The sequence below is a fragment of the Homarus americanus genome, unplaced genomic scaffold (genome assembly GCF_018991925.1).
Source record: "Homarus americanus isolate GMGI-L3 unplaced genomic scaffold, GMGI_Hamer_2.0 scaffold19117, whole genome shotgun sequence".
Taxonomy (NCBI): Eukaryota; Metazoa; Arthropoda; class Malacostraca; order Decapoda; family Nephropidae; genus Homarus; species Homarus americanus.
This window is the reverse complement of record NW_024754704.1, coordinates 4,727,928-4,747,673: the sequence shown is the minus strand read 5'-3', so window position 1 is coordinate 4,747,673 and position 19,746 is coordinate 4,727,928. Positions and strand designations below refer to the sequence as shown.

At 48.8% G+C, this 19,746-nt stretch overlaps 1 protein-coding gene across 1 annotated transcript in view; it reads left to right on the top strand.

Moving 5' to 3' along the window:
• LOC121855972 (nephrin-like) overlaps nt 1–17,620 on the top strand; it is a 66,419-nt gene extending 48,799 nt beyond the window's left edge. The window contains exons 14-16 of the mRNA XM_042351188.1: nt 13,933–14,265; nt 16,590–16,702; nt 17,166–17,620. Coding sequence (XP_042207122.1) covers nt 13,933–14,265; nt 16,590–16,702; nt 17,166–17,615 — 896 coding nt within the window. The 3' untranslated portion in view covers nt 17,616–17,620. The remainder of the gene's footprint in view (nt 1–13,932; nt 14,266–16,589; nt 16,703–17,165) is intronic.
• Nucleotides 17,621–19,746: the final 2,126 nt, after the last annotated feature.

The following is a 19,746-nucleotide window of genomic DNA, read 5'->3' as shown; positions in this document are numbered from 1 at the left end:
GTTAATGAGACGCACTGGTACAAGATAACACTTCTATTCCTTCCAACACTACAGACGGAATCAATAATTGTACACAAGACTAGAGTACTTCTTAGTGTGCCTTACAACACTACAATGGGAAACAAAAGTTATACAGGGTATCAAAAAAATTATTAAAAGCTATTAATTGCATCTGAAGATGACTACTAATGCAGCAGTACTACATACACCAGAACGAGGAACTCATCTGAAACAATTCCTTCGTACATCCTACATCACTTAGTGGCACGTAAAATATTTAAAAAAATATTACTTGCGCCGATGAACATGCCATAAGGGCATTCAACAAAATTATAGCAATCACTGAGGAATAGAAATCCCGATTTAGTCATACTACACAAGAACATGGATCACTCATAGTCTGTCAGGGATGACCCACAAAATACTATAATCCTAACAGTCCTAACTACCCAGAACCCGAAGGTTGTAACTACTAACCTGCCAAATTGCAGGCATTTACAAGAAACCGAGAAAATCACTCATGACCCGTCAGGCAGGCGGGTGCTCCGCTGTTTTTTTTTATTACTCTCTCTTGGTTTCAGGAGTCATGAGTGTATTTCTCCACCAACACCCGCAACATGCTTCACACATAGGTTCAGAAGGCATCCTTACTTTAAGGTACTAACAGCCTTTCACAAACTTTGAAGAGGAACCCCTACGTCTCACGTGTGCAATCAACCATGAGGAGCGTTAATTACACACCTGGACTCCAATCACATACATCCAATACTGGGGAGATGAATGTCTCTATGTAACCACTAGACTCCCAGTCCCAGCGTGTGACCTTTCATTCACTCAGTCTGCACTCAGTTTACTCCCAGTACTTCATGGACAGGAAGAGAGTGACCGTCAGCCCACCTAGTTAGGCCAGGTCAGAGTACAACCAGGTGAACCCTGCCCAGCTGAGGGAGGGCTTCTACTTTCCCATTAGTAAGATATTTCACTGACTGACTGAAGAGATGTGGTGTTGTTTGAACCAAGGTGGGGAGATTTGATGAACCAGAACGACCACCGACCAAAGTGCGGATGCTGGTCATACGTAGTTAGTCGTCAGAGACACCTGTTCGCCTCGTGCGTTGCCACCTATATCTTCCAAACCACCACTAATCATCACCAGCTAACCATCACCAGCCAACCAAGTGGATTCTGATAACCATGCAAAAGGAGCACTCTGTTAGCTACTGTTAAATTCTTCTCCTCCCTATCTACACACTGTCTGAGATCGAATAAAAAACTTACTTGCAACACTGATGAAACGTGCGCTGGAATGGACGAGGCCACGTGGTCGTTTTCCTTGGCAGAACGCGTAGTAGACGTCTGCCTTGGTCAATGACCGGCGCTGACTGGGCCTGGTCAGCGTCGCATCCTTGAAGGCACTCGCAGGCCTTCACCCAATGACGTCATCTTTCGCGTATTACTAATAGTTTCTTTGGGACACACGGAACATATTTAGACTGGGAACTATCCACAATAACTTAGAATTTTATAATTATCCCTTAACTTCATGAATCGTGTCTTCGTTAATTCGATAAAGTACATTTAGTTTCCTAAAGGCCTAGTTCAAAATGCCCCCCCGCTCTATGGCATTACTTGGAGGTCCTTGTTTTAACTCACCACAAGGCATGGGTGTTTCAGCCTGGCCTACTTATGTTATCCTGTTCGGCAGGTCGGTTCTGAGTTTTCAAGGTCATCTGAGGGAGGACAGCGCTCTCACAATAGTAGTGAGAGGTTTTTGAACTGCACCCATATAATGTTAAGTATACTCTGGCGACTTAATCTGGAGGCGAATTATGAAATTAAATATTAGTTATTAAATTAAAATTTATTATAGATCTTTTCCCAGTCTGAAAATGTTGCGTACGTCCTAATTAAGCTGTTAGTCGTCTGGTAAATAAGTCACTCCTTCAAAGCGTAAACGCCTTGTGGGAGAGTGACTTGGAGTCGTGAGAGGGGGTCAAGCTGGCAGGACCACCCTTGTGTTACACCCAGGAGAGACGATCGCGTGAACTGGTTCCTTCGTTTATTTAACATCAGTATTAACAAGTAAGTTTTATTCAATCTCAGACAAAGCTAGATAGGGCGGTAGGAACAAACAATGAGTGAGTAAAGGTGATGTGAGACAATAGCCAACAGACCGGGTTTTTTTGCAGGGTTCTGTAGAGCCCAAACGATATGAAACGTCTACACACGAGCGATATGAACGTCCACAAACGGTATGAAGCGTCCACTGACGGTATGAACGTCCAATCACCTGAGTTTGAGCCCATGCTGTTGAGCATGGTGAGAATTGGAGTGAAACCAGCTGTCTAGGTGTACAGCTAACGACGTGGGACCATCACCTGTCCCTGTTGACGATCGTTTGGGGTCGCCAGATCTCCTCTACCTCGGCTCACAATATCACATATCTTCAAGCTTTTCTCAACTGAACAAGGTCTGATTGGCTCACTCCCTTCATGGATGTACTGAGTGTAAAATGAGGCCAGCTGAGTGAATGTATGGTCACACACTGAGACCAGGAGTCTAGTGGAACTTAGAGGTGCATTTTCCAAGGTTGAGAAGGGCTTGTTTGTGCCTTAACCTATGGGTGCCTGCTTGGTTGTGCCTTAAGAACCTACAGTTGCATGCGGAATCTATGTGTGAGGTTAAGGAGCATGTTTTCACGGGTATTGGTGGACTCAGGAACTTCTTAATATAGTGATAATATTTTTTCAGTGTCTGATATTGTCTTGCTGTGTGTAGTTAATATCTCTTAAATAATTTTGATAGTATTGTTTTTTTAGTGTTTGTGTCACTAATTGATGCCAGCGAACGAGGGAACTGTTTTTCAGATGTGGTTCCTCTTTTCTGTTGTAAGTGATACTGTGATTTAGTTCCTTTAATGCAGTTAATATTTCTTTATAATTTCAATATTACGTATAACCTTTGCTCCCCAGTGTACTGTTTAAGCCAGGTCAGGAGGTGTGCATCTTTTGGTGTAACATAATTTTATTGAGTGCCCTTAAGGCCTATTCATGGTGGATTTAATAATTTCTTAGTTTTTATAACATTTTCTCAGTAGCTGATATTATTTTGTTGAAAGCCCGTAAGGCCTGTTTCATGTGCGCAAGCAACAGTTCTTAATACTTTGAATTTATTGTTGTCTAATGAGGCATTTTCTAAGTTTCTAATAATTTCAATATCATGTATAACTTTTATTCCCCAGAGTAGTGTTTAAGTCAGGTTAAGAGGTGCGCATATGTTGGTGTACCATTATTTGATTGTGTCTGTAGTGTTGAAGGGAATATACAGTAAGTGTCTAAACTTTACAGTGCGTCTCATTCATCCCAATCACAGGTACTATCCTTCCACGGGTCACGGAGAATTCATTTTTGTTAGTAAATTTAAGTGTTTTTGTGCTGGTTCGAGTTTTTTCTCCAAGGGGCGCTTCCACTGCAGTTACCATCTAATAATAATAATAAACCCCAAGTCAAGTGAGAATAAAATTCCATTAATTCCGACCTGTTACAAATGGTAGCAGAGCATGGTTTTTATTTCGTGACTGATAGTTCTGTGGTTGGGATAATGGACGTAATCATGGATTGGAAGGAAACGGTAGAGTGTGTGACCTCAGTTCTACTCATGTTCGCCGTGGGAATGGGTTTGTTGTGGTTGACGGTGCGGGGTTACTCAGAGAAAAGGAGAGACAGCCCGGGTTTGGTACAGTTGAGAGAAGAGTTCGTGGAATGTATTGAAAAGCTAGAGGGGAAAGTCCGGGGAGAATATCAGGAACGAATGGAACAGTTAGAGGGGAAGATCAATGGGGAATGTCAGGCATGGGCGAACCAAATCAAGGGGGAGTATGGAGTATATGTACAACAGTTAAGGGAGGAGTATCACACGCAATTGCAACAGTTAGGGGAGGAACATCAACAACACCTAGCTCAGTTGGGGAATGCACTAGATAGGGTAGAGGCACAGTATCAAATACAGGATGATGAGACAATGTGTGAGATTAGAAGGCACAATACTAGAGTGGGAATTAGTCTCAGGACCGGGTTGATCATGTCTAAGTTCGACGGTAGGACAGGAGTAGAGGTAGAAAGTGGCTAAGAGAGGTTGACCGAACCCTCAAGCTGCTAGACGGAGATGAAGCCGGTCGAATCCAATTCATAATAAAGCATCCTGCGGGAGCCTGTGGCAGATCGTGTATACAATGCACGCAGAGATTGGGAAACAGTAGACGAGTTGACTAGCTATTTGAAGCAGCAATACGGCGGGCAGGCGGCCACGTACGACGCCATTCAGAAGGTTATAAATCGGAAACAACGGAGCAACGAAACGCTCCTTGAATATTATGATGCTATGCTCGATTTACACGTCAAATGAACCGCCATGGACATAAATATGATAAGGTCCTGTTGGGATATGCAATCACTTGAGGACTAAAGGAGGAAAAAAGCCGTATGTGGTTATCGGAGGAGATCCAAAAGTATCCTCACCGTAGTCTAGTTGAGTGTATCACGGGGTTGAGAGAGGCGGAACACAAACGAGAAGCTTTGAGGGAGGTACCGCTGACAAAGGGAAGAGAAAACGGACCGCAGGGCCACCTCAGTTTCAATTGCACGAACAGGTCCGGACCAGGAGAGAGTGTCCCAAGAGGATACGTGGCCAATGGCCAGTATCGAGTTGGAAATAATAATCAGAACTGGCAGTCGGGAAACGGCCTGGGCCAGGCAGTCCCCACCAACCACTCTTGGCCCCACCAATAGATTCCGCCGGCGATGTTACGAACCAGGAGAGAGTGGACCCGTGGTTAAACGTGTCCGCATGACAAATTTAATCACGACAGAAGGTACCTTGAGGCTGAAAGCAGAGTGTCCTAAGGTTTCGGTGCCTGTAGCAGGTCGTGAAATGTAGGGTTTAGCAGATACTGGGGCAGAAGTGTCGTTAATTTATGAAAACTTCTACCGTTGGGAGCTGGAGCCTGCAGGCGTGGTGTTGCAGCCCACTCGAATATGGGTAAAAGGGGCGTCGGGGTTTTCAGTGCCGTGTGTGGGGTGTATTCGGGTCACTATGGTCATATGTGGGGTGGAGGTCACCGATGTGGGGATGTTGGTTTGTCCAGGGATTGAGACCCAGGGTAAGGGGCAATCGTATGTTGGGTTGTTGGGGATGAATGTGCTGGGGAGGTTGCGGAGATCTGGCCGCACATGTATCACTTGTGCAGGGAAGCCAGAAGCACCGCGCAGTGGGAAAATTGCTTGCATGAGGTTATGCAGTTAAGTGCAATAGAGGCCATCAGCCTGGGGTATTGTACGTCGAAGAGAAGGAAAAACCTAACCATCCCTCCCCGGAGTACTCGGCAGCTGTGTTCCCTCATTAAGCCAGGTAGCTAACAAAGAAGTAGTGATTGAGCCTCTAACAATGGAAGATGAAGGTTGGATGCCTGAGGGTGTGATAGTGTTGCCGTCAGCTGTAAGAGTGGTGAGAGGCATCACCCAGGTGTTGGTGGCAATTCTGTCTGAGCGTCGTAGGAAATTGAGGGGCAATTGGCGGATTGAGAAGGTAGCGTCTGGGACGGAAGTCGAGGCAGACACCAGTGAGGAGGTGTATGTGAGGACAGTTCAACTGGATACCCGTACGGAGATCAAAAAGCACACGGAGAACATGAATGAGGAACAAGAGCGTGCAGTTATGGGTTTAGTAGAAGAGTTTAGTGATATTTTTGAAGGGGAGGGCCAGCCCATAGGAAAGGCTATTGGGGTTCAGCATGAGATCCCAGTGACCACAGATAGGCCAGTTAGGGTGCCATACCGGAGGATCCCTCCAAACCAGGTACCAGAGGTGAAGCAGCACATTAGCCAGCTGTTAGATCAGAGAGTAATTCAGCAAAGTGAGAGTCGGTACTCTGCCGCCATTGTAGTAATGAGGAAAAAGGACGGAACGCTGAGGTCGTGCATTGAATACCGAAACTTAAATAAGGTCACGGTACGCGATGCGTTTCCTCTGTCTAGGATAAATGAAACTCTAGAATCTCTGACGAGAGCCCAGTTTTTCTCAACTTTTGATCTGGCGGCAGGATATCACCAGATAGAAGTAAAACCTTTAGACCCTCCAAAGACTGCCTTCAGCACAAGCTTCGGACACTTTGAGTACAGGCAACTGCCTATGGGATTGTCAAATAGTCCGGGAACCTTTCAGAGATACATGGAGCGGATTTTAGGGGATAAGATTTTCTCCTCGTTGCTTGTATACCTTGATGATGCGATGGTGTTTTCAAGTACAATAGATCAGCATATAGTCAGATTGAGGGAATTATTTTGCAGGATAAGGGAGAATAACTTAAAATTCAAACATAAAAAGTGTGAAATAATGGCTTCCAAAGTAAGTTATTTAGGATATCAGGTGTCAGCTGAAGGCATCACAGCTGATCCTGAGAAAATTAGGGTAGTAAGAGATTGGCCAGTCCCTCAGACGGTGAAAGATGTGCGGTCTTTTGTAGGGTTCACATCATTTTATAGGAAATTTGTTAAAGGGTTTACCCAAATAGCTGCTCCACTGCATGCGTTGATGCATGGGAAATCTAAGGATCGGGTAGATAGTGAATGGGAGAGGAACAGCAGCAGGCTTTTGAGAAACTGAAAGACAGGGTGACGCAGACACCGGTGTTGGCATACCCAGATTTCACTCAGGAATTTATATTAGAGACAGATGCAAGTCTTAGTGGGCTAGGTGCGGTGCTCTCCCAGCGGAAGGAAGGCAGCGTGTCGAAGTAATCAACTGACGCTGCAGCTCGAGGATCTTGTTCCTCTGTGGAGTGAGTCGCCATCATCTGGTCACAACCATTAACTGTGGTTGCAGTCCGATGGTCAGTGTCGTCGCTGGGAGTGCATGTATTGGGGTCGCGGGCATTTATGGTGTCGTTGGAGCTGTGATCCCAGGAGGACTGACTGGCCACGTCGGGAATACAGTTTTAATGGCTTTTGCCTAAGTCAGGGAGGTCATGGTCTATTCCTGGCGTAGGTTGAGGTCGTCGATAAGTCGTTGAGTGGGTTACTGCCTTAAGGATATCTTTTGAAGGGACTTTGTCGCTTATTTCAACAGGTGCAATGTTGTTCCTGGTTAGTGTCTCGTTGAGGTGTTTCGAGAATGAAACTGGTTGAACCATGTTCATGTGATGGGCATGCAGGTAAGACAAGTATATAGTGGTGGCTTTGGACTCGTCCAGCTGTGGAGAGGAGACGCTCCTGATGCTCTCGGCCACTGCGTCCCTCATGGCGCCCAGTGACTCAGTAACTGCCTGTTTTATTGAGTCCTTGATGGTTCTTATCTCTGATTGCAGGACGTCCATGGTCTCGCTGACATTGTTGATCTTTTGGGAGTCTGCTTGAGTTTCTTTCAGAGCGTCTTTTAGGGTTTGGCTGTCAGCCATGATCGTCGATTGAGTGGTCCTTTCTCTGGTGTTAGAAATTTCCCTGGTTTCTTTTTGTTTGGTCATTTCGGTCGGTTTCTTCTCTGTTTCTTGAAGTACCTGTTTCCTGACCAGGCAGGTGGCAGTGAAGGTCCTGTGGCCACCTTCGCAGACGACACACTTTTTTATGGTGCTACGGCAGTCTTTGTAGAAGTGCTGATCAGATGAACGCTCAGAGCATATGACCCCTTGCATGGGGCAATTCTTGGTCATGTGGTCATTGTATTTATAGCACTTCATACATTGTTGGATGGGCGTATGCTTTTCATATTCTATTTGGTGTGGTGAGATGGAAGTGCCATATGCAAAGAGCCCCTTCTCCTTCATTCTTTTTGCATCAGTTGTGTCTGCAAAGCGAACCTTGATTATATTGTGGGCATACATAGGATACACCTCCACAATGTTTGTAGGTTACGTATCTATGCTACTATAATGGGACAGAACACAATGAGAAGAGAGGTTACAAATAAGTGGGAGAAGTATGTAAAGATAGGAAACTTGGCAGCGTGGCCGGGATGTTATTTACTCAGCGTCAATACGCTTATCTTATCTCGAATGTCACTACACATATATTACTTCTTAAAGGGACAACTTGTTAAACACCTCTTCGATACAACTATTTATTAATTCACTCAATGACATGGACACTATTATATCGGGGTACTAACACATTATGTTTTACGTTACTCGACACTGACTCTCGGACACACCTGAATGAATACACTTCCCACAGTAGGAAACTCATCCTAGGAATCGTTCTGACAAGACTCACGTGTACCCTGACGTAGGCCCAGTGGATGCTTGGCTGGGCGGCCTCCTATGGGAGGCTTCTGTTTAGCTGGGGTCTGGTAGGGAAGTCCCCCTCCCGACCTGGGGAGAGGACAAGCGTGACTCTCAGAATCTCCAGAGTAATGTTCGAATGGCAACCAGAATCAGAATGATAATGGCCAGAATGATAATCAGAACCAGAATGATCGTGGACGGGACTGTAGGGCCTTTAAAGGGGTCAGCCCAGCCGGCTTTTGACCTCTTAACCAATTATCACTAAACTGGTTTGATCTGGATAGCTGTGTGCAGGTGTGGTCCTGCCCAGGTGTCTTGGTTAGGTGAGGTTGTAGGTCACCCTGCTAACTCGCGTCATTAGCGGGCGAGGTCAAGTCCCTAGGGTCGACCTGAGGTGTGTCAACCCGGAATGTGGTGGTACCACGAGGTCTGTAGTGTACTTGCTGTTATATGTGACATAATTCTGGGCTGTAAGCTTTGGTCTGACAATCAATCATTACACTACTGTGCCGAGTAGCAACCTTGTAAATAAGCTACTGTGCCGAGTAGCATTTATATATGTAATTATGTGGCAACACTGCATGTGTTATGTGGCAACATTGCCCCGAGGCTGCCATATGGCAAGGCAGTCTCAGTCTGACTCTGTGGGTCGTGCAAGTTACCCGCTAGTCACCACATGTATTTCTCCTATCCGTTAATAAATGGACTTCAATGTTACCCGGTGTTTCCCTACCCATCACTGCCTTCTTCAGGGAACACTTGGAACCTTCATGGCACAGTGAGTAGGATCTGTGGACTTACAAGTGTGTGAACAATGGACAGTTAGCTGGCGATGTGCGACTGCTGGCGATGTGTGCTTCGACTCTTAGTGTGTTGTGTTGTGTTGTGTTGTGTTTCGCCGCGACGTGCAGTGTTGCGTCGTCACAGTGCGTTTTAGTGACGGTGGCAGTGTTAGCGTCAGTGTATTGTGTGTCTAGAGCTGAGAGTTGAGCATTGGCCTCTTTTTTGTGGTACCCACGGAGCACGCAGGCGTACACCCTTCTCGTGTGACATCCGGGGAGACACTAACTCGCCTCCGCAGTGGCTCCAGCCACCAAGGCCACCACGAAGTGCTCTCTCAGACACACACACACACACACACGCACTCACGGACAGAACAGTGGGCTCTATGCGTTATTTCTGCGCTGTTTACGTCATATACATGTGGTTCGAGCTGATGAGGCGCACTTTATATACTAAACAGCATACTAAGATGGACTGTAAGAAGGGACAACGTCAAGATGGGAGACATGACTCCCCACCACCATCCCCTCCACCGGGCGCAGACTCTCATCCTTCACCTCCAGCGACGGACATTGCCACAATTCTGAGGTGGATGGACGACAGGGATCAGAGACGCAGAGAGATGGAATTTCAGAGGGAGGAGATACGAAGAGAGGAGGAAAAGGCGCGTTTTGATGCACTATTGGCGACCCTGGTACTAACCCACCCTCTCTCACTCGCAGGTATCGCGCACCAAGGCGCCAGTACCCTCCCTCCTCCACCACACCAGCGTCCTCCAGGAACTCTTGCTACTCCAACAGCTCCCAAGGCATCTGTTCAACCCCCACCCGCCCTCTCACCAAACGTCACGTTTCAGCTTTTTCGTGAGTGGAGGCGGCGGTGGACAGATTACTGCACAATGGTGGACCTTGACAGCATGCCTCCAAACAAGCAGCTCATCCAACTGCAGATGTGTTTGTCGCTGGAGACCCAGAGAGTTTTGGTGCACACGTTGCAAGTGCCTCCCGATTCTACGTCTTCAGTGACGGATGTGCTCGACCTTTTACAGGAGCATGTTAAAGGTCGGAATAACGAGGCTTTGCGTCGCCGCGCCTTCACCAGCTGCAAGCAGGTGGAAAATGAATCCTTTGACGACTTTTTTGTATGTTTGAAGAGTTTGTCAGAGGAGATCGACGTCTTTAAGGTGCACAGCCAGGAATGTGAGGAAGCCTGGATCAAGCACGGGATCTTGGCAGGTGTTAGGCAAGAAGAGTTGATGCAGCGACTCATCCCCCTGGACGCTTCCTCCACACTCCAGGTTGTAGTGACTGAATGTCGGTCATACAAGGCCACCAAGTCCGCCACCTCTGCCTTACGGGCCCCACCTGCTGTGAGAGCTATCTCACGGTACAAGAAGGGTAAGAAGGCGGCCAACAACTTGAAGGCCGCCGCATGTTCATCCACGCCTCCGCCTAATGCTTCCTGTGGCAGCTGTGGAAAGCAGCATGGCCCCAAGACATGCCCGGCCGCCGACGCACTGTGTCGTGGATGTGACCGTAAGGGCCACTGGTCTAACACAGATAGGTGCCGGTGCCCTGCACGAGGCCACAAGTGTCAGGCCTGTGGTCGCTATGGACACTACGACAAGTGCTGCCGCCAACCCAAGCCCAAAAGCCCGAGACGAGGAGGAAAGCAGCGCACTTCCCTCGGGGTGGTTCGCACGCAGCCCCCTTCAGATGGCCCAGGCAGCCCCAAGCAGCAGCTGAGTCACATCAGGAGGCTGGAATCGACCACACGCCCAGGGCTACCCCTTCCCCTACCATCCGCGTCGCCGTCACACACGGTGATGTGTCGGGTCACATCGAAGTGATACTGGACACCGGCGCTGATACTACGGTGATAGGCCTGAAGCACCTCCAGAAACTGGTCCTCACCAAACGCGACCTAGGACCACTGCCGCAGCTGCAGTACTACAACGCGGACGGTTCCCAGATGCCGGACGCTGTGGGCTCCTTTCAAGTGGAGATCACCTACGGCGACAGGTCGTGTCACGGATTGTTCGATGTGCAGCCTAATCTCGCTACACCCTAGTTGTCGTGGGAGCACTGCAAGGCGTTAGGCGTGGGGCCCAGAGACTTTCCTGAGCAGATCCCAGCTGCTCGGTACACCGCCAGCAGGGTGCCCAGAACCCGCGTCCAATCCCGCCCAGCCTTCACCCAAGTCATGGCTGCTTCCTCTTCACAGCGAGACGTCTCCTTCAGCCGCAAGGGCCTACTTCATGAAGGAGTACTCGGATGTGCTGGTGACGAAGGAGGCCCTACGGACCGCGCCACTGAAGGCTATGGCGGGTCCGCCTATGAGGATACACCTGCGGGAAGATGCACAGCCGTTTGCCATACACACTCCCCGGTTGATTCCTCTCGCCTTCAGGGATTCAGTCAAGAAGGAACTGGATTCCATGGTGGCCCAGGGTGTCATCGTACCCGTTGGTGACGACCCGTCCCCTTGGTGCCACCCCCTAGTCGCTGTGGCTAAGACTAACGGTGGAGTGCGGATTACTACAGACTTGTCTAAGCGTAACAGCCAGGTGTCTCGTCCCGCCCACCCTTCACCCACACCTTTTGCAGCTATACTGAGTGTGGACCCGAAGGTACGGCACTTCTCGACAATGGACGCCCTCTGTGGTTTCTGGCAGATTCCACTGAAGAAGGAGGATCAGCCACTGACCACTTTCATCACGCCTTACAGACGCTTCCGCTACTGCCGTGGCCCTAAAACGGATTCGCTACTACGGGGGACGCCTTCTGTCTCCGTGGTGACATGGCACTTCAAGGCGTGACCAACTGCGTGAAGGTAGTGGATGACGTCCTCCTCTACGATGAGGACTACCTGACGCATCTTCGCCACATCGACGAGGTACTGACCAGGTGTAGGACGCACGGCATCACTCTGAATGCCGAGAAGTTCGTCTTGGCCGCACCTGCAGTGTCTTTCTGCGGCTACCGACTCTCAAGGGATGGCATTGCCAAACCTGCCAACCTTACGGATCTCAGGTCTTTCATGGGCCTGGTGAACCAGCTGGCAGAATTTTCTTCTGACGTCCCCGCCGCTGCCGGGCCTCTACGCCCCCTGATGAACCCCAAGAGGACTTTCACGTGGACCCCTGACCATGACCTCGCCTTTCATAAGGTGAAGGAGGCCCTGTCAAGTCCACCTATCCTCGCTACTTTCGACCCAGCGCTCCTCACCGTCCTCCAGACAGATGCCTCGCGCCTGTACGGGGCTGGTTACGCCCTTCTCCAGGATCACGGTGGAGGAACGTACCGACTCGTACAGTGTGGCTCTCGCTTCTTCACCGATGCTGAATCTCGCTACGCTACCATCGAGCTGGAGCGGCTGGCAGTGGTATGGGCCTTATCGTAGTGCAAATTTTACTTGATTGGCCTACAGCACTTCGACCTCATCACAGACCACAGGCCCTTGGTCCCCATTCTTAACCACTATTCGCTGGACGCCATCGAGAATCCCCGCCTCCAGCGCCTGAAGGAGAAGATTTTGGCCTTCGTCTTCACCGCGGCTTGGCGCGCAGGTAAGGAGTTGTGCATCCTGGATGCCCTCTCCCGCTCCCCAGTCAGCCGCCCGTCACCTGAAGACGAGATGCTCAGCACCGAGGCCGGTTTCTCCGTCAGCAACATCGTCACTTTGCAGGCCCTACAGTTCCTCGCCAGCACCCAGGCCTCAGTGTCGCCACCCGACAGCGATCTGGCCCTTGAGGAACTACGGACTGCGGCACGCGACGACCCCTCCTACACTCAGCTCTTGGAGAGTGTGAGGACTGGGTTCCCTCGCGACCGTTTTGACCTCCACAACGCCCTACGCCCGTATTGGAAGATACGTGAGGACCTCTACGCAGATGGGGACCTCGTCCTATACGGTGCCCGTGTGGTCGTCCCTGCAGCTCTCCGTCGTCGCGTTCTGGCCCGCTTACACGACAGCCATCGTGGAGCAGAGGCCACCAAGCGCCGCGCAAGGCAGGCTGTGTACTGGCCCTGCACTGACGCGGATATCGTCAATACGGTCCGTGCCTGTGAGCCGTGCCAGATCATGCAGCCCAGTCAACAGCAGGAGGCCCTCTCGTGCGACGACGAACCCACCAGGCCCTTCGAGTCCGTGTCGGCTGATTTCTTCAGCACAGCTGGGAAACATTTCCTAGTCGTCGCCGACCGACTCTCTGGCTGGCCTGTGGTGGTTATCTGTGGCTTGGACACGACGTCCGCGGCCACCATTCGCCACTTCCGACACCTCTTTCGTGACCTGGGCGTCCCCGTACGTCTGCGGACGGACGGTGGGCCACAGTTCACCAGCCGGGACTTCACAGGATTCCTGGAGCGTTGGGGAGTCCGCCACATCGTGTCAACACCCCACTACCCACAGTCAAACGGCCACGCTAAGGCTACGGTCAAGACAGTCAAGCACCTCATCCTCAAGGTGGCCCCTTCAGGCAACATAGACTGTGAGGCGTTTGACAAAGGACTCCTGGAGTTACGTAATACTCCCACCCACACAGGACGCTCCCCTGCCCAGATCCTGTATGGTCACCCTCTCCGCTCTTGCGTTCCTGCACAAGCCAAGGCCTTCGTGAAGGAGTGGCAGACCAGAGCCGAGAGCTGCGACCGCCGCGCCGCTACACGTGCCCAGGATGCCAAGGCTCGGTATGACGACCATGCCCGCCCTCTTCAGCCGCTGGAGATTGGTGCGGACAAGGGTGGCGTCCCGGATAAAAGTTATGGTGGTGGGGAAGGTGAGTTGACAAGACGCTGTGAAGTGTTTTGGTGGGGGGTATAGCTTATTCTCTCTCTCTCTCTCTCTCTAATACACCCTTCCTCCTCCTCACACAGCTGCCGTCAAACCTTCGCCTACACACGGCAAATCATCAGCTCACTTCAGCCTGACGCCCGTCATCGGCCTGGTGTTGGGAGCTGTGGGCGGCTTCTTAATCATCGTCATCGTCATCTGCATCATCGTTAGGGTTCGCTACTCCAGGCGGAGCGTTTGTGTTGGTCAGTGTGAGCGTGCAAACGTTCAGGACATCGCTGTAGGCCAAAACGACCCCTCCAGCGCCGCCTGTCACCCCAAGATGGCACCAACAAGTCTTCAAGACTCTGTGCCGCCGCCTCCCGCCACCTCGAGAGACTTCGATGAGAAAAACCCAGATGTTATCCCCCAGTCAGGTGAGGATATATTGAGACAGAGTGATAGAGATAGAAAGATAAATGAAGAGTCAGAGCATTATAAAGGTAATCGTTAAATATTTAAAAATCCATAATATGGTTCGTTCATTAATTAACAAAACGTACCCCTCATTAAATACTAATTAATACAGTAATTATATATACACTAATTCCTTGTTTACCTGAGAGCATTGTTAATTAATCTCTAGAGACACTATCTGAGTCTAAGTTTAAGCAACATTTTCAGACGTTTAATACAGGACCTCCTCAAGATGCTCATTAAGGTCTGGACTCAAAAAGTTTATAATATTAGTAATTACTAGTTGAGTTACCCAGTTACGTCCAGGTTGGTAAGGAATGTAACCAAATATATTAGACAGGAGAGAGTGCACGACCATCAGCTTGATCACCCTTACCTCCACGACCATCAGCTTGATCACCCTTACCTCCCTACCAAATTTCAGTTTCTTATCTTCATAATTTTGGAAAGTATTAAGGGAAATACAAAGAATACATATAGACAGAATGTATGTATGTTTATAAAGATTTATCTTATTTATTCTTCGTCACGTGTAATTTATCGATGGTGATTTTTGGTGTTATTGTTTAATGCTAACCACCTCATATGTCATTTGTACCAAAAGTCACCTCTGGTGTAATGGTCAACATGCTAGCCTCGCAAGCGAGCGGACCCGGGTTCGATCCCCGGGCAGGATGAAACTATGGGCTAGTTTCTTTATGCCATTTGCCTCTCTACCCAGCAGTAATTGGGAACCTGGGTAATGGTTAGCCAGTGCAATTGGCGAGTTGTCCGGTCTTCTCGGACTATTCCTTGACACAGGGTCATGCAACTCGTTAACTTAGGGTGTGGTTGTTGTGTTGGCGACAGCTTCTACACCTTAATTCATGCCTAGGTGGCCCTTGGGCAGGCCATCCTCGTTACACGAGGGGCAACCATTACATACGTACCTTCAACATGTGTCACTTATACTCTCCCCATGTGTCATACCCACCACATGTGTTACAATATACCTACCTCATGTGTCACAATTTAAGAACATAAGAATGGAGGAAACTGCAGCGGGAATATTGGCCCATACTAGGCAGTCCCGTTTACACCCAACTCCTATCGCTTGTTTGAAGCTATCCAGCGTATTCGAGTTAATGATGATGTTTGGTACCTTGTTCCACTCATCCAAACCAACGGTTACCTATCTCACGCCTAAATCTAAATTTGTCTAATTTAAAACCATTGCTACGAGTTCGCTCCTGGTTGGATAGAGTACCATATCGCCGCTCACTCTACGTCTATCGAGGGAGTGCAAATTAAGATGCTTTAACCTGTCTCTGTACACAAGGTTCCTAATGTACAGGATTAGTCTTGTCATTCTCCTCTGAGTTATTTCTAGGGAGTCTATATCCATTCTGTAGCACGGTGACTAGAACTGAACTGTGTAATCCAAGTGAGGTCTCACAAGCGCAAAATATAGTTTTAGGATAACCTCGTTTGTCTTGTAGCTAACTAACACTCCTTTGTATGACCCCAAGTACTTTGTTAGCCTTGTTTCGAGCTAAAACACATTGTTGAATTGGTTTAAGATTCCTACTTATCATTTCTCCTAAAGCTTTCTCACAGTCGGATTTCTCTATAACAACGTTGTTCATCTGATATTTGGTTTCTCTGTTTACAACTTATAGACTAAGTACTTTACATTTGTCCACATTAAATTTAATTTGTCATTTTCAGACCATTCGAAAAAATTCTTTTAGATCTTCCTGTAGTTTTGCAGAGTCCTTGTCAGATATAATTACACGACCTATTTTAGTGTCATAAGCAAATTTACTCATGTTGCTGTCTACACCTATATCTATGTCAATTATGTATATAATAAATAATAATGGTCCAAGTACTGAGCTTTGGAGTACTCCACCAGTGACGTTACCCCAATCGGATTTAGTGCCGTTAATGCTTACTCGCTGTTTCCTGTCCTGTAACCACACCCTAATCCATTTTAGAATATCTCCTCCAATGCCATAAGCCTCCACTTTTCGAATAAGTATTTCGTGGGGGTACTCTGTTGAAGGCTTTGGTAAAGTCGAGGGGCACATCATAATTGTGCCCGTCGTCCACTGATTCGAAAACAGCTGAAAAGAATGTTTATAGATTAAATGAACGCCCACTTGTGAAGCCATGTTGGGAATCATTGATCAAAATGTGCTTCTCCAGGTGATTTCGAATATGCCCAACCCATGCGTCATACCACCCTATGCGTCACAACATACCCATCCTATGTGTTACAATATACCCACCTCATGTGTCACAGAGGCCGACTCGTGTGTGGTGGAAGGCGTCAATACTATCAGCTCTGCGTCGCTGCCCACATCCTACGCCACCTTGCCCCGATCACAACACATCTGTACCCTAGCTAATTACCAGGTGAGTGCTGGATACCTGGTGGCAAGGGAAGAAGAGAGGGAAGAGGGAAGGAAGAGGTAGAGAGGGAGGAAGAAGAAGAGAAGAAGGGTGGGAAGGAAGGAGCGAAGGAGAGGAAGAGGGAGGGGGTGGGAAGGAAGGAAGGAAGGAGAGGAAGAGGGAGGGAGGGAGGGAAGGGGGGAGAGAGGGAGGAGGGGAAAGGAGAAAGGTCGGGGGGAGGGAGGGAGGGGAAGGAGAAGAGATGGGTAGGAGGGAGATGGAGGTAAAAGGGTGCAATGAATGTAATAGATGGATAGATAGCGTAATAAATGACTGTTTAGGAGAAAGATAGATAATGATGGACTAATCTTATATCAGTGTCAAATACACCCATTTTGTATATTCTGTATGTAAACTACTATAACCAGTACCTTAACTTGCCTATCCCGTATGCCACACCTTCAGTATAAACTCATTCCTCCTGCAGCAGCAGCAGCAGCCCTGTGGCGCTGGGGACGTGCAGTACGCCGAACTTATGCTGGGGAGCGCCACACCAAGTCCCCAGCACCACGACCACAAGAGAGGACCCCAGGACTCTCAGAGAACTGTCACGACCATCCCTCAACACCACGAACCCCAGAGAGTAATCTACACTACCCTGGATCACAAGAGGAGACATTCTCATTACCCTCCGCCTCACCAACACCTTGCCTACCCACAGCCCGTCTCCACCACCAACACCACTCCCACACATGCACTCCATATCCAGTCCACGCCCACGCACAGCGGCGGGCACCCAAAAGGAACACAGCACCCACCCTGGATCCCTTCTACAGCTTCCATAGGGCGTCGCCACTCCCTCAGACCTGACTCTCATATTAGAGACCCTGAGACTGTGGTGTCCATGATCCCCAACCAGAAGGAGAGCTCTGTGTAAGGTGAGTCAGGTGTGTGGTGGGTCAGGTGTGTAGTGAGTCAGGTGTGTGGTGGGTCAGGTGTGTGGTGAGTCAGGTGTGTGGTGGGTCAGGTGTGTGGTGAGTCAGGTGTGTGGTGGGTTAGGTGTATGGTGAGTCAGGTGTATGGTTGGTCAGGTGTGTGGATGATGGAGTGTGTGGTGGGTTAGGTGTGTTGTGGGTTGCATGTGTGATGGGCCAGGTGTATAGAGGGTTGAATGTGCGGTGGCTCAGGTGTATGGAGGGTGGAATGTGTGGTGGGTCACATGTGTGGTGGGTAAGGTGTGTGGTGGGTCAGGTGTGTGGAGGATTGAATGTGTGGTGTGTCAGGTGTATAGTGAGTTGAATGTGTGGGTAGTCAGATGTGTAGTGGGTTAAATGTGTGAAGGGTCAGATGTGTAGTGGGTAAAATAATAATAATAATAATAATAATTAACGGTTTATTGAAAGAGCTTGGCAGCCAGAAGGCTGAAAATATACAGTTACATATTTGGGGAATGGGTTACGAATTACAAATAATATACAAGTGACATAAGTGACACAAATAAGACATATAGTAACTTAGATGGGGATCAGCTCAAACTACAGTTCATTTCAACATAGTGACAGTGTAGGGAGCAGTGTTTACTGGGAGTGAATACACTGATTTATTACATGTTATTGATAATTTTTACAATGGTTGGGACTGGGCTGTTCTTATAGCGATCAGTTCGTGCACGTATGGGCTGGATGCGGTTGTGGTGTCGAACAGCAATTCTCGGACAGGGGATCTCAGGTGGTAGTAGGGGCCGGTGTCGGGGATGGTGTAGAAGCTTCTTACCAAATTTGCAGATGAGGCCGTGGTGATGGTCAGTGAGAGTCGAAAGGGTCAGTGTGTTGAGCGCTTCTTGATATGTGGAGTAGGAAGGGGAGAGAATAATCTTGCATGCCCTCTTTTGCACTTTTTCTAGGTGTTTACGTTGTGTGGCATTTAGGGAGGAAGACCAGGTGGGGGAGGCATAGGTGAGCTTGGGAAGTATGAATGTTGTGTATACACTGAGGAGCTCGTGTGCGGGAACTCCGAGGGACTTGAGTCGGCGGAGGAGGTGGAGACGGAAACTGGAGGATTTGACAACTTCACTGACGTGTGGTTTCCAATTTAGTTTGTTGTCTATGGTGACGCCGAGGAGCTTCGTGGAATCTACAACCTGGAGTGTGTTCGGACCTAGGGTAATGGAAGGAGGTGGGACAATGTCGGAGGAGAGGTTGATGTGCATAACCATGGTCTTGGTATGGTTGATGGTGACATGGTTGTTGGTGGCCCAGTTTTGGAGACTGGTCAATAAATCCTGAAGGGCGGTATAGTTGGGAGCAGAATTGTTGACGCTGATCCCAATGGTGGAGTCGTCGACATATTTCCAGCGAGCAGGGGTTTCTCTTAGGGCATCATTGATGAGCATAAGGAAGCAGAGTGGTCCCATCTTGGTGCCTTGGGGGACGCCACAGGTGAGTGACTGAAAGGTGGAGACAGCCCCTCGGAAGCGTACAGCTTGGCGTCGGTCACTGAGGAAGTCTGTAAGCCATGGTATGAGACTTCTCCGAAGCCCGAGGTCAATAGCTTTGTTTATGATTATATTGTGGTCGACTAGGTCGAACGCTTTAGTGAAATCAATGAAGGCGACAGCTACAGACGTTTTTCGTTTCTCGAGATGGCGGTATATGTAATCGAGAAAGCTGACAAGACAGTGAGTGGTGGAGGAAGTTTTCATGTTGCCAAATTGCTGAGGGTCTACGACTCCTGCAATATCAGCATAAGCCCAGTCAAACACAAAACTTTCACAGATTAGGCTGGGTATTGGGGTGATTGCAATAGGTCGTAGCTGATTTAAGGATTGTGGGCTGGTTGACTTGGGCACTGGTGATACATAAGAGGTCTTCCAGTCAGCTGGGCATCTGGCTTGACTGAGAGAAGCATTGATGATGGAGCAGAGGGGTTTAGCAAGCTCCGGGGAGAACTCCTTGAATAGTTTCATTGGTAAGTCAATGGGGGTGGTAGAGCGTTTTAATTTTAGTTTGTCCAGGCGTTTTGCTACGTCAAATTCCTCTACTAAGTCAGTGGGAAGGGGGGCTGGTAGG